The following is a 16267-nucleotide window of genomic DNA, read 5'->3' on the forward strand; positions in this document are numbered from 1 at the left end:
ACGACCGTGTTTCACCTTCTATTCTCATCTCTTGTTTTATCTCCTGTTTTTCATATTCCTCATCCCCGTTTGGCACGTTTCGCGCATATGTGCGTAAGATGAAAAGGCATAGTGAACAGAAACTCGGCGAGCAAAGCTGACAAAGATGATGCTGAGAGATAAACTCCGCGACGTGAATCTCAGACACGTCGATTCATGAACTTTCGCGACCGCAAAACGACACAATGCCGCAAAATCTGAAGAGAGAAATTATTACTTGCCGTGCTATCGTTAAAACGTAGTCAACATAATTAGAACAAAGTACAATTGAGTATGAGTCAACTCTGAATTCTGGAAAGAATGTAGCATCTTATCGCTGATTAAACCATAAAAATGGTTTATAATATTTATATCTTAAAAAAATTTCATTGAGTATAAGTCAGAAAATAAAAAGAAAAAGCAAATTTTATTAAAATACAGAATTAGAAAAAATACAAATAAAATAAAATACAGCATTATTTAATCTTAAATTATTTGAAAAGAAACTTTGTTGGGGATATTGGAGAAATATTTTTTATGAACCATAATAAAATATTATGAATCTTATTAAGATATATTCTACTACAAATATATATTGATGTCTTATTTTTTCAGAATAAATATAAATGACATCTTATAAAAAAATTATTCTTTTCGCAAGTTTACTTGCAATTTAAAATTTACTTTGCAAAATTATGCATGTTAACTTTACCCAACAGTTATTAAATTTTACGCTAAATAATTTATCTTAATGGAAATGTTTTTTTATCAAAGTTTCATATTTCTTTGCGATAATATTCCTGTCTCTTTCTCTCTTTCTCTTTCATGCCTCTTTTTAACTTTCCGAGCTGTGATACTTAAATCCATATTTAATACTGCAAAATAAAATGTCAGATTTGAAAGCTGCCGATAGACGGCAAGTTTAACAAATATCGTGCTACAAGGTACTACGCGGACATCTGTGGCCCTGTCAAACGCGACGTTGGATCATCATTCGTTGAAACACGTTGAATTTATTGGAGGTTTAATGCCGCTCGGGACGTTTATAGGCGCGCAATAAATAAACTCGAGCGTGCTATTACGAGTGACAGAAACGTTGCCGGAGGCCGAAGAGAGCGTTGCGCATGGAGAACATTGTATTGCAAAGCCTGGACGCAAAAATGCCAGTTCGATGGAACCGACTATCATTTTCCCCTGACATAATTGCGCTGCAATATGGAAAGATCAAAATAGTCACTTCAACAAAAATGAATTTTCTGATATATAATTTTTTTTAAATTTAATTATACGTATAAATATATGTATACAGAGTATTTATTAATATAGTCGCATATTTTTCTAAAATTTCTGATATAAGAAGAAAATATTTCATGCAAAAGTTGAAAAGTTTTGAAAGAAAAAAGTTGATAATATTGAACTTCAATTAAAGGTTGACATTGTTTTTTTTAATGAAATCATCATAATTTTTTTTATATAAATCGATTCTTCGCAAAATTTAACATAATAGGTTGTAAAAGTAAAATAACTAAAAGCGAGAATAGTTTATGAGATATTTTGTATTTTAATGTAATATAATTTTACTAAAATTATAAACTATAAAATGTAAGATTAATTTTTTGATAATCTTATCTCAATACTTTTTATACACAAAAGAATTAAAGAGGAATCAATTGGTGTGAAAAGAAAACGCGCATAGATTTGTTTTAAGAAAAAATATGTAGCGCTAATTGCACATGCAAATCATAAATTTTTTGTAAAATGTAAATGTGTTGTAATATGTACATTAAAGTATAAAATATTTCGTAAACTAAACTTTTGAAATATTTTTTCGTATAACTAAATTGTAATACAATTTCAAGAATATTTGATTATATTATTTACAATGAATATTTATGTATTTAAATACAATATATTATATAAAATGTAAATAAGTGGAGATGTGTTAATTAAATATAATAACTGAAAATTTAAACAAATAACTGATATCTTACAAAATAAAAAAATAAAGATAATAAAGGTAAACAAAGCTTATAAAATAAAAAAAGAACACGAGATAATTCTATCAACTATTATCTATTGTCTTGGCAAGAAACTCATGAGTGCTCGACCTTATATCGCGATTTATATAAGCCAGTAACATCCAGCGAAGAAAAAGCACGTTGAGATGCATCGTCGTCTTCGATCCTGAGGACGCACAACTTTTCGAGAACGACACGCCGTCACAATGATCGACGAAGCGCCCGAACGGATGTCCCGGTTTAACGATCGGGAAATTCGACGAAAAGGAAAGTTATTAATGACCAAAGTTGGACGAACATCGGGCGAGCGCGACGGGGCGGAACTCTCTCGATTACAAAGCGCGCGGACGAGAGAGTAGGGTTACAAATTGCGCCCGAAAGTTGCCCTCTGCTGCTCTCTAGCGGGATAATGGATCCCGAAATAAACGAAACTACCGCCGCAAGGCAATAATTTAAAGCGGATTCCATGCCACGCCGGTGGCTCCCGGTTTCGTCACGCGGTTTCGAGCCAAGTTCGACGTCGAATCGTGCAAGCGAGGCTGCGAAGTGGCAGGAAATCAATCGGACCTACCGAGACACTTCGAGGCTTTGCAAAACGAGAGAATTCGTATTCACTCTCATGTTGAGAGAGAGAGAGAGAGAGAGAGAGAGAAAGAGAAAAATCGACCTTGTGTATTTGGAAAGTAACGAATAGCATCTGTAAAACGAGATTCTGTTTCGCGAATGGCCCCAAAAATCGAATGAAAATACAATTAGTAACATAAATCAAAAGAACGTTGTCTATTTTTTATAGGATTTTATTTCTGGGCACTCCGAATCCAGAGATGAGACATATACCAAATTGTAGGGCGTCATGAGAGGATTGAAAATTTATAGATGCCAGTAATGTCCAAAACATCTACCAATCAATGTTAGGACGTGATCAATATTGGTGCATAAAGTGTATTCATTTTATTATCTATGCTTTCACGCTTATAATAAACTGATGATTTTTTATTTTATGTTTAGTTGAACATGACTATTAAAATTCTTGTTTTTTGTATTCATCCTTTCCTAAAGATTTCTTTTTGCGTCCTCATAGAAGTACTAAAAATGGTGCTTGTAGGTCGTTGTTCCCATATCATGTAGGTTATTTGTTATCTAATATGCTAAATAGCTTTCAGAAAGTGTACAAAAACCTGAGCATAGTAATGACGTATTTGTTATCTTAGATAGCTCTGATGATGAGCTATCAAACGAATAAGTGACATCGTTAGGAGGTCATTAGGAGGTCGTTAGAAGAACTACTTCCGGCGGAGGTTTGAAAATCTAAAATTATTGTTTTTTAAATACTATCATTATTATTTACAAAATTATATATGTTTAATGACTGATTCTGGAGAAGTCAAAATAATCAAACTTCTCTCCGCGAAACTATGATAAATTATAATAATTATTTACATTTTGGTTGCAATACAATGGAATATTTTATAAATGTATTAGTAGTAAAATAATATTTTACAAATATTAATGAATTTTTTATTTGAACAAGATATATTATAGTATATTATAATAAAATTTAATACATGCTTTTCGAGAAAAAAATATCTTGGGAATTGTTTCCTCTATCGCAATTCCTTTTCTTCGCAATAATTTATTCTAATTCGTATCATTTACAATTGCGATCAACAGGCCAAGTATTCGAAGCAGAGTAAGAATAACATTTTATAAATAAATGCACCTTGAGATTCGCATTATTGGCTTAATGTTTGGCGCAAAACGCTTCACATTTATCTTTCTCTCTCTCTATTTCTTTCTTTCGCTCTCATTCTGACGAGAGAAACTTTTATGAATGCAATTATAAATTAGTCGAATCTCGTTACGGAATGTAAAAAGGGAATTGCAAATGCATATACATCTGAATTGTAGAATATGAGAGCTCGCTTGTAATAGGCCGGCGCGTTTTCCGCGCGAAGGCAACCGACAACCAATCCTGTGCGCGAGGTTACAGCTCACACGAGAGATAAGCGGTTACATAACATTGTTAAATGTCTACGTGTGACCTGAAATAGTTGTGTGTCACGTACTCTATCGTACGAGAGTCGCACCGGTAATTCCCGGTATCGTTAACAACGTCCGGATCATGGCAATCGCATTATTAAAGCTCTGTAAAAGTAGGTATTCTCGTCCGCCATTTTTCTTCCAACCGCATGTGAAAATTAGGTTATACGTCGTATATACATATATCAAAATGTCAATACGCATTGTCATTGCACGCCTTTCGATCTCGCAATTAATTAATAGTATATTGTGTATCAAGTGCGGAAAGTGAACAATTGTCAATCCGCACGTGATACACATACTATTTTGTATTACAAGTGCAGGCAAAGTGGCTTTGTGCGCGTTTTCTGTGCGCGAGGTGGCCAATCGCACGCCACCATCTTGCGGCGGCACGGTGTGGGAATAGCCGTGTTTAATACATTGCCTACGGCTTCAGCCGTGGACAATGACTTTGAACGCGGCTCAGCCGTAGGCAATGGCTTTGAATGCGGCTTATTCACTCACCGCGTCGCCGCTAGATGGCGGCGTGGGAAATCGGCCGCTTTCCGCACAGAAAACACGCACACAAAGTGCCACTTTGCCTGCACGTGTAATACAAAAAATTTATCTTAAATATATAATCTATTAAACTCAAAATAGGTGTTTGTTCATAGCAACGCAGCCAGGCATTTTGGAAGCACCATACTTTATGCACAACGAAAACGATGTGTTGATTGTTGTAACAATTATTTTAAGTTTAATAGACTCGATATTTAAGATAAATTTTTTAACTAACTGCGAGATCGAAAGGCGTACAATGACAATGCGTATTGAAATTTTGACACATGTATATACGACGTATAACCTAACCTTTACATACAGTTAAAAAAAAAATGGCAAACGAAAATACTCACTTTTATAGAGCCTTAACGTTATTATCTCCGTTTATCTTAAACGAAATACCCGGACTTTCCTGTAGAAGCGATAATATAGCAATTCAACTAAGCGGTAAATTTATTCCAGTTATTTTCATCGATTAATAATGTGTACGGAATTATCTATCTTTCGCTTAACATATATAAACTCAATAGAGTCCATGTTAATTATCATCGCGAGAGCTCCGTTACAGAGTCTTCCCGCTACACTCATTTCGAGGATTCATTAAATCCAAGCAGCATCGGAGCCCCGTAACTCGAGCGATTTAAAGCCGATGAAATTGATTTTTAAAGAGCACAGACGAATTAGCATCGTAACGAGAACCCGCGCCAGACAGGATCCATTTGCATGGGCACGATCCCACCCCAAATGAGCTTCGGGTTTCGTCCTACAATCCCAACGGGGGATACCCATATTTATCGGAACGACCCCCTCCTCGTGTTCTTACTTACCGCGAACAAGGATGAGGATGCTGAACAGCAGCGCGGTGCTGAACGGCCAACCGGCCATCCTGGCGTGGAGCGTTACGTCGATTCAGCTTCCTCCTGAAACAATACAAGCGTGCCCAATCAATCAACCTATTCCGCTATACCAGAGCCAACTCCGACCCTCCATTTCTTTCTCTCTCTCCCTCTCCCTCTGCAACCCTTCATTTCTCAACACAAACCCGTTGTCTGTCCCGTGTCCTCATCGTTCGGGCTTTGTCCCACCTTTCGATCTCTCCCCAAACTCCCGGTCCTGGCAGGCTGCCCGTTCCACGTCCAACCTTGCCGATCTCCTTCTCTCTCTCTCTCTCTACACCGTTCAACCCCATTCCGCTTACACGCCAATCCCCTACGTCCCGTATCGATATTTTTTTTCCTTTTTCTCGAATCCAAACCTGGGGACGGGGGCTTGTTCGTTCAATGAAAGTCCACCCAGACGGTACGCGTCGAGCGACGTACATAATCGTGAAACATGCGATGCGTGCCACTGGTTTTGAGCTTGGCTATCGGAAATGCATCCCCCTTGCATTTGTGCGCGCGTTTTTTTGTCCCGGAACCTTCATGACCTCACCAAAGTTCTTGAACAACTCTTGCTGGATAATTCCAAAGATATTTGGCATATTAAAATTGATTGGTAAAATATATAAAAAGCCGTATTTTTGTAACATTAATTAAAAGTCAACGCCTGTCGAGAAATATGCACTTCCGGCATTTGTGTAACGAAATAATTGTTATTAATGTTCTTCTTCGCTTAATTGAGCTAAACATAAATAATATTTCATCATTTAATAATATAGATAATTTATAATTTAATTTATAATGAACACTATGGATATAAGTAATAATACCGTGGAAAATAAATTATAGATTAACTGTCAAGTTGTCAAGCTTATTAATTTATTTTATGAAATATCGGGAAGAATAGTTGTCTTTGTATTTAATATAAAAAGTGGACAAATTCCTTTTTTCAACAAGTAAAATGAGTAAAATTTCAATATTTCATATTTTTTTGATAAATAAGAATTCTATGAAATATATGTAAGTCGCGTAATATTATAAAGTAATACTTCAAAAAAATATACATAATCAAAGAAAAAAAGAGATTTTAAATGTGCTATAAATGACAGAGTGAATATATTGCGATTTACAATATATCGATATCGTTACAAAAAATCTGTGGTTGCGACAGTACGAGTTATTCGATGTTAAATTGTTGATCCTTGTAAACTCAAAATAACATCTTTTTTGCAAAGATAAAATGTTCACGTTCTTTTATCATATTCTTACAAATTTCATTTGAAGAGACCAAATCTGGAGCATTCGATTCGCTTCACGGCGCATTTGCATCATGGCACAGCAAAGGGATGACCCACACAACCCTTATGCATTTCGCATATGTACATACATGACATTATCTACAATAGTGTGCTGCTTTTACCTGCGCTCATCTCTCGCTACTTCTTCGTTGAATATTTTTCGAGTTTCTACTCGTGCGTGTAGGAAAGAGGATATGAAGAAATATATATATACTTACATTCTACTGAATAAGAGGGTAGAACTTACAAAGTAATTACAAAGTAATGTTTTATGCGTATTTCATACACATGCAAAATGTTCCATTTTAATGGAAATAAACTCTTATTTAGAAATGTATAAAATATGTGAGAAATGAAATAAAATAAGACAATAGTGTCAGACAATAGTTGAACCTTTTAAATAAAATCCTTTATTTTTATTATATATTTTATTGCATTTAATGTCGCAACATCTTTAATGTGATATGATTAAAGTCTTTTTTTTAAGAAATACTTCTTGAGTTATGTTCCATGAAAGTTACTATAAAAAATATGTAATTATTTCTTGTAGAAATATTTTGGAAAACTACAAAGAGAGAGAGAGCACGATCTTTACATTCTTTCTCCTTTTTTTACTTTAACTTAAGATTTAAAATCTGGAAGATATAAATTGCCGAATAATTGATAAGATGGAATTTATCAATTTTATCAGGTTGCAGTCTCAATTTCTGCTACTGATTGACATATTGTCAAATTCTGTGCAAGAATAATCTTTTAGGGATATTTAATAGATATATATGAGCAATTTCTCAAAATATACATGCATGTGCGCATGCACATACATACCTATACACATATACCTAAATATGCAAGAGCCAAATTTGATTATAAATTTTTTTTAGAAATGTTTTATTTTCAATACACTATTTGCATATTCCGATATTTTTTTTCAATCTATATCAAGAAATAAATATTCGGTTAAATTGTTAATGTAATAAATATAAATTTTTAATTATATTTCAGCAAAATATAGAAATTATTAAATAAATTTTATTTAAGTTTTATTTAAAATTCTAACTTTTATGTATATTTTTTATTATCTGATATTTATTGTTTGCATTATTTTATAGTTATTGTTATAGTTTACAGGTTTCAAAAAAGAGGGAAAAACAAGTTCAGAGATTTTATTACTATATTGATATAGTGATGTGATGTGTTAGTTATATTTTGAAATATAGCCACACGTGCCTTTCTTGTTGTTGAAGATGCCCTTATTTCACTATATAGCATCATCGACGAAATGGACCACTAGAAAGCAATTCTGTTCTGTGCAATTAAGTTTACGGATAAGATCGAATCGTATTTCCTAGCTGTGAGACGAATATAAAAGGCGAGCGAAAAAAACAGAAAAATCGATTGACCGAATCAAACTTAATAATACACAACGACTCGTGACCCGATTTTTAAGAAAAATATTGAAGCTGTCAAAAATACTTGAATCGGGATGCTTTTAAAACAAATGTCAGACGATATGCCTGCGCAAAAAAATAGTTCGTGTTAGTTGGCCTTAACTGTTTAAACTTTTTTTAATATAATTATAATTGTATATATTTTTATAGTTATATAACTAATTAGCAGTGAATTGCAATTGCAAAATATAAGATAATATCAGCATAATATTCTTCGTATACTTCATTGTTAATAAGTCAATCTTTATTACAAAGAAGCTTGTTTATTTTATTTTTGTCTTGACAAATGCTATTCAATAACATGATTTCTGCAATTAATATCCGCAAATTGATTATATTATTGTTAAAAAATTATTTTTATCTTGGAACATTTCGCTTTGCGAGTATTGGATTAGTTTGACTTGTATCAGAATTTATATCGAATTGTTAATTATCGAATATCGAATTGTTAATTATTTATTTTGAGAAATCTATATTCTCTTTTACAAAGAGAGACATAATAATTTGTGTACTAAAAGAAATATTATTTTTTTATATCGAGAGAAAAATAATATATTATATAATTTAATATAAAAAAACTGATAATCTCGGCTCGAATTATTGTGTTACAATAAAAATAAAATCTCGACGGCAATCGGAGCCTGTGCGGATGACATGCACAAATTAATAAATTAAAATGAGATCTCAAATCAAACTCATTTATTAAATTCTAAACGTTTCGACCCACTTCGGGTCTTCTTCAGTAGCTGCAAAATACAAAGAAACAAAAATAAAAGATAATCGGTATAATCAGAAAATTATAAAACTCGTATACATACAATCCGCAAATAAATTAAATATCATTCTCCTCCCTATTCAAACCGTCCGGCCGTCGGAGTGTCTCCCTAACGGTGACCATCGTCAGGAAGGAAGCAGAGCAGTGACTCCCTTACTAACACTAATCAACATAGTATAAATTAAACGTAGAAATCCACAAGAATTATAAATTAAAAACCTATATTATTTAAGTTATAATTTATCAAAATATTATAAATAAAGATATGAAATTAAAAATTAATCAGTTTAATTCATCATTTTAATAATTTTCAACCTCCTTATAAGACATTCTATGCAATAATTTTTATATACATGTATAACAAATGCATGTTTAACAAAGATATTTTTAAAGAATAGTCAGCAGTTATTTAGTTGAAACATCAAGCTAAAAACGCGGCGCATTTTCTCTAAATTGTCTTTTGGAAATTTCAAAACTATGTACACTGTTTACCACAGAGTTTCTATCCTTTTTGTAGAACAAGATACAAAACTAATTAACACATTACGGTTTTCGTAATTGCGTAATGTGATATTAAACGTAACGTCGTAGCGGCGCTTATGTGTAAAGATATGGTAACGTGGATAGAGGAAATTAGATGCACGTGCTCGAATGCGAGAGGTCGTGTATAATTCACGCTGCGGTGCAAAACGTGGGGAATAAAACGGTACCGTGTAAACTCGCTTTCCTAAATCACTTGTCCGGGGAGAATATTCCGTAAGGATTAACCTTAGGTGCCATGAATCAAATTGTGTGGCGGTGAGCACGTCGAACAAATAATCGCAAAAATATCGACTGCTTGAGTGTATTTCGAGTTGCGCTCGATCTCACGAGATATCTCCTTTGCGAGATTATTCGCATGAATAATACAGTATTTCCGTATCATACACACATGAATCAGATGCAGATTTCGTTCTCATAAAGCCGCGACAGATTTGTTTTAAACTTTTGGCTATCGCGGAATTTACAGGTTGCATCCTGTTCACAATTTACGTCATTAATGCATTATGTTAAAATATAAAAATTTTTATATATGTACTATATAAATAATATATAGTTAATATACTATATATAATACTATATAAATATACTTGAATGTACATAGTATATGCTACATGTAGTACTATATTTTACTATTGTATAATACTATGTAGTATATACTATATATATAATTCACATTATATACTGCATATATGTATAAAACATTATATAATATCATATACTACTATATATTATATAAATACAATAATCATACGTATATCATATAAATAATATATAGTTAATATATTATGTGCACATATAATAATACTGTACCATATAGTATAATATAAAGTATGTACTATACAATATAGAATGTGTATAGTACATACTACTATACAATACTGTACGACAATAGTATATACTAAATACAATAATAAATATTATATGCTATATATACATATTATATACTATTATACTATATAGTATAGTTTATAGTTACTACTATTATATACTGTATAGTATAGTATATAGTTACTACTATTATATGCTATATAGTATATAGCTTATAGTATTATATAGTGTACATGTATACACTATGCACCACATTATATACTATATAGTATATTGTTTACTATGTATTATTATACTATATATATTATATAGTATATACTATATATTATATAAATTACGTATGATACTATAAATATATTAAACAGAATAAAATAGATTTACAATTTCCAAATATAGATATACAGTAAAGCTGCAAAAAGAATTTCGTAGAGCTCTCAATTTCAGTCTAATTATTTTCACATTCCCATTCCACGACTGCGGATCTTTGGCTTGCGTTATCAGCGGAAATTTTTCCTTCACAGACTGGAACAGCATTTTAAACCGTGTTCAAAGGTCTTGACACATCGCGCACAGGGTGTATTCATTCGCCGCCGCTGCTACGGAATTAATACCGGCTGGCTTCGTGGAAGGGAGGAAACAATAGAGAGAATGCCGACGACACAACAACGGAAAAAGGCGGCAATGGCAACCATGACGATGGGTTTCACCCCACGATGTGAGGTCATCGTCACCGACATCAAGAATACGTTCTTGTGCTCGAATCCGACCTCCGCGATTATTCTTATTCTCAGCTCTGCTCTGGTCCTCTTCATCCTTGTTTTTTACTTTACTCGTCGTATTTATTTATTCATCCACGATCTCTTTTTGCACTGACAATTTTTCTTTCTCTCTCGTGATGTTTCACCATCGCTCGAAATATCTTAGGACGTGTGGATCGTGACACAATATTGGATGTTTGTATTATGAGAAATTATAAAGATTTTAATGATTACTAGATTATTTGTAAAAACATGACAGATGATTAAATATGTCATGAAAATAAATGATGAAAAATTGATTGTTTTTGTGTCAAATAAATTAATTATAAATCCAATAGTAAGTCATCTTTCAGAAGATGTTATTTCAAACTGTTCAATTGAAATTAAATTGAAAAAATTAAATAATTTGAATAAAATTGCTTGATATCTCTTAAACATGGAATACTTCAACAAACAGGAGAACAATTTGACTTTTAAATAAAATGTTAATACACTTCTTAAATATATACTTGTTACCACAATTCATGAGATATAAAACTTTCTTATTCTTTTTTCATATTTATAATACAATAGAAATATCTACAATATTATTTTCAGTGCATTGATATTTAAATACATGAACGTAAGAAATTCCATTGTTATTATCTACGACATAATAAGATCTGAAGAATTTATTAATATTTATTTATGTATATAAAAATTATATCCGTGTCTTCTCAATTTGATAGGTTATTTTTATAGAAATTTTTATTAAAAGAAGAATTACAATGTACTCCGATCCATATAGTTTTCGAGATATCGATTTTTAAAAATCGCAATAACAACAATACTTTTACCACAACAATTGATAATTACTATGTCTATTATGTCTATATATCTGTACATTCAAGGAAGAATATATTTGGTGAAATAATTTAGTTATGTGAGGAACCGAGCTCCCATCCCGAAAAATTCCAACTTAATCTAAACTTAGGGGGGTTAAAGGGGTATTGAAATTAAATCTCAAAATATGAGATTATTTCATATTTAAAATCTTGGCCGTGTCCAAGTAAAAATTTGGTGCCTTGTGCACCGGTATTTAATTCTAACGAAAAATGATTTAGTTTCGTTAGGATAACGCATTGTCATCCGCGATTTGGCTCTTGTTGCCCGTCTTATACGTTAAATTTATATTTATATTACAGAGCCTTGTTAAAACTCTTATATTTGATACACGCTGGCTTAAAAAATGCGTTTGTTTACCAACATTAATATATATAACAGAGAAAAGTATAGAATCGAAAGGATCTGAATAGCTCAGCTGGAAGAGCAGTCGCCCGGCAAGCGAAAGGTCTCGGGATCGATTCCCGATTCAGCGATTTTCGGATCTATATTTTTCTCTTGCATTCATTTATTTATTTTTCGTAGGGGGGTTAAAGGGGTATTGAAATTAAATCTCAAAATATGAGATTATTTCATATTTAAAATCTTGGCTGTGTCCAAGTAAAAATTTGGTGCCTTGTGCACCGGTATTTAATTCTAACGAAAAATGATTTAGTTTCGTTAGGATAACGCATTGTCATCCGCGATTTGGCTCTTGTTGCCCGTCTTATACGTTAAATTTAATCTAAACTTATTTTTAATTAAATTGAAATTAGATTTGTTATATTAAAAAATGTAATACAAAATCTCTATAAAAATGATCTTATGACAAAATTATAAAATCTCTATATTAAAAAGAATTTTTTTTCACATTTCGATATTTCGAAAACTATTTCGTAGTTTTCCTAATAGCACAACATACCCAAAAAGTAGTCAGAGGATATTCAGAGAATATCCAGAGGACATTCGATTCCTCAGGATGTTCTCTGAACGTCTTCGGAATATGTATGCTGTTAGGGTTGCGACATTCTTTTATGGGCAAAAAATTCATCAAAATAGGATCCGGAAAATAGCATTAACCCCTATAATCTTCTTCATTAAGGAATTGAAAATAGCATTTACCCCTATAACCTTCCTCATTAATTTGCTGGTAGCATATTGTATGCAAAGACGAAGCGAATAACGTTTTGAGAAATTATTGCTGACGGGATCTTAATTCATCAGTCGGGAGAGGGAAACGAGGAAGAAGAGAAGAGGACGAATATGAACAGAAAAATCCTATGACGCCGGCGAAACGTGTGGAACTTTCGCGGGGCACCAGCTGCAGCAGCTGCTGCGAGCGAGAATTCTGTTGCGCGTCTCGCTTTCTCTCATATCCCACCCTTGTAGCGTAGCATAAACGCTCGGTGCACACTAAGACCTCCGGTATAGTAATTCCACATTTCATTCCGCGTATCAGGAAAATTTCTGCTGTACCTCGCGGGAGAGCCATAAATCTTGCAACGTTCGCGGTCCGCGAAGGGATATTAATTAACGCGCGAATCATATACGCGTGAGAACACGTTATTAAATATTCTCATACACCAGGGCAAACGGTGGATATACTAAAGTAATTATCTTGTCGGAAGAGTGGGAGAGAGAGAGAGAGAGAAGAGTGTGAGAGAAAGGTTAAAACTGTTATTCCGTACAGAATTAATGGTAAAATGTGTGAATTAAACCAATGGCCACCATAAAATTGCGATTAAATGACCGTGCGCGCAACGAACAACCCGGCCAAATATTTGTTATTTATTGTTCTTGTTACCTGCGTAACAGCAAATTATTCATAATCCGTAATTCTCTCTCTCTCTCTCTCTCTCTCTCTCTCTCTCTCTCTCGATCAAGTTCTTCCTACGAGCTTATATACACGTGATGATGGCCGATACGAATTTAAATTTTGATCAATGAATTTTTCAATCGCTTTTGCTCTTATACAAATAGTGCGATACAATGAAGATTTATTATCGAAATAAAAAAACGTACTATATTTAAATTTGGCTTCAACTTAGAATTGAAATTGATAAAAAATATGTTTAAAATATTTTGGACATTATATATTATATATCTCATTGCGATATCGTGTTAAAATTTTCAATTTTGCACGATATAAATATAATATATAATATAATATAATATAATAAACAATTATTATATATAATATTATACAATACATAATATTATGAAAGATTATGAATTCCAAAAAAATTACGCGTCCTCAGATTTTTTCGATTATAACTATACGAAGAGGACGAATGTCAATTTCTCGATTGCAAGCATCGATTCAAATTTTGTCGCACGTTTTGCACACGCGTACACACGAAACGCACGATCTCGTCTCTCGTCGACGACAAATTTTTATTATCCTCCAGGAATTTTCATCCGTCGGCATGCATTTCTCTGCGTGCGCTATTTTCTGTTTCGTAATACTTCTTTTTTTTTTTCAACGAGAGCCGCTTTGACCGCGTTCCTGGACCAAGGAAAAATAAAATATCGGCGACGACGCGGGTATTCTCCCGCAGCCACTCGCGTCGAGAGCTGACCCGTTATTTATAGAGGATTGAAATTCGGAGACCGCGACGCGCTCCCAGGAATTTCATTAAAATTATAGCTTAGATATTGGAACGCGAACGGCAGTGCTCGCGCGTGAAGGCTCGTTTATGAAACGTGAATCGACTATCATGCATATGTCTCTTATAAATATACAGGATATAATGAAAAAATAAAGCATGAAAAAATAGATAAGCATATTAGTATAATATAAAAAATAATGAGTATAGTATTGTAATAGTAGTATAGTATATAATAATATATAATAATAGATAATAGTAGATAGTATAATATATAAGCATAATAATATAATATAAAAAATAGTGACAGTATAATATAGTAATAATAGTATAGAATATAATTATATAGTATAGTAGTCTAGATAATAATAAAACATAGTAATGATAATATATAATAATAGATAATAGTAGATAGTTTATAATTGTATAGTATAATAATAGTAATAATAATACTTTTTAAGAGTACATAATAGATATAATATAACAGTATAATAGATAATAATAGACAATATATAAGCACTATAGTATAATATATAATAGTATAGTATAAGAGTATAAATAATAATAAAACATAATAATGATAATATATAATAGATAATAGTAGATAGGTTATAATAGTATAGTATAGTAATAGTAATAATAGTATTTAAGGATAAATAATAGATATAATATAATGTGTGTGTATAATATTATAATAGATAATAGTATAAATAATAATATAGTAAGCAAAAGTTGTGAAGTAAAAATTTTGTATATTTGCAAATTGTGCGAATATAACACAATTTAAGAAAAAATAATTTTTTTAAATATAAGAACAAGATTAGTTACTTCCAATAATTTATTGAAGCTGAGGATTATTCTGATTTTCAAATTGCTCCATCATATTGCGCTGTTTGAAATTTTGCAATTAAAGTTATGTAAAAATAAGGCTATTTTGTGTTATATTTTGTCATATTGTAGAACCCTTGTTTAACCACCAACCATATCTTAATATTAACTGTAATTAATACAACAAATTTGAAGAGTAAAAAGCAACAACTTATCTTTCAACTATAATTCTCCAACGTATCAAATACATTAAAATAACTTTTTGCAACTTTAATTGCAAATTTCTGAAAATAACTGAAATTGTATTCAATATAAGAGAAAAAAAAACCACCGGAAATTAACTAATCTTGCTATTTTTGTTTGAACTATATAAAACTGTTGATGCATTAATGTATACATAAAATATCACATAGTTTCTAAAATATCGCTAAAGAAATATAATAAATGTAGTTAAGAGCGACCCGTTGGTAAAAAATATTTAGCCATAAATCTTCCTTTGCATTACATTTGCAGATTTGTGATAATAATCCAAATCAACGTCACGTTTATATTCCCCGTATCACATTACGTTCATATCCTTGATTTATATTGCATTTACATTTCGCGAGATCTGATTTTGACCGACGAGCATGTTTCTCCAGTTTCTACGTGAAATATTTAGTCATTTATTTAGCTACAGTCAGTCTCGTGGCAACGAAGTTGCGGCCACTGTTAGCTTCATCGGATATGTGCATTAGTCTTGGCGCTAAATGAGATAGCGAAATAGAGGGGTTGATGGTTGCTTCGTATTAGTCGCGGGGGCTCGAGTTTTCGTCGACAAGAAGATGA

General features: G+C 32.2%; 1 protein-coding gene across 1 annotated transcript in view; it reads right to left on the bottom strand.

The window, feature by feature from the left end:
• LOC114942144 (cell adhesion molecule Dscam2) overlaps positions 1–16267 on the bottom strand; it is a 250788-nt gene that overhangs the window by 208637 nt on the left and 25884 nt on the right. Inside the window, 1 exon segment of the mRNA XM_085488400.1 lies at positions 5444–5536. Within this exon segment, the coding sequence (XP_085344526.1) occupies positions 5444–5501 (58 nt within the window). The 5' untranslated portion in view covers positions 5502–5536.

The sequence above is a fragment of the Nylanderia fulva genome, unplaced genomic scaffold (assembly GCF_048542155.1).
Source record: "Nylanderia fulva isolate GAGA-0341 unplaced genomic scaffold, ASM4854215v1 Scaffold69, whole genome shotgun sequence".
Lineage (NCBI taxonomy): Eukaryota > Metazoa > Arthropoda > Insecta > Hymenoptera > Formicidae > Nylanderia > Nylanderia fulva.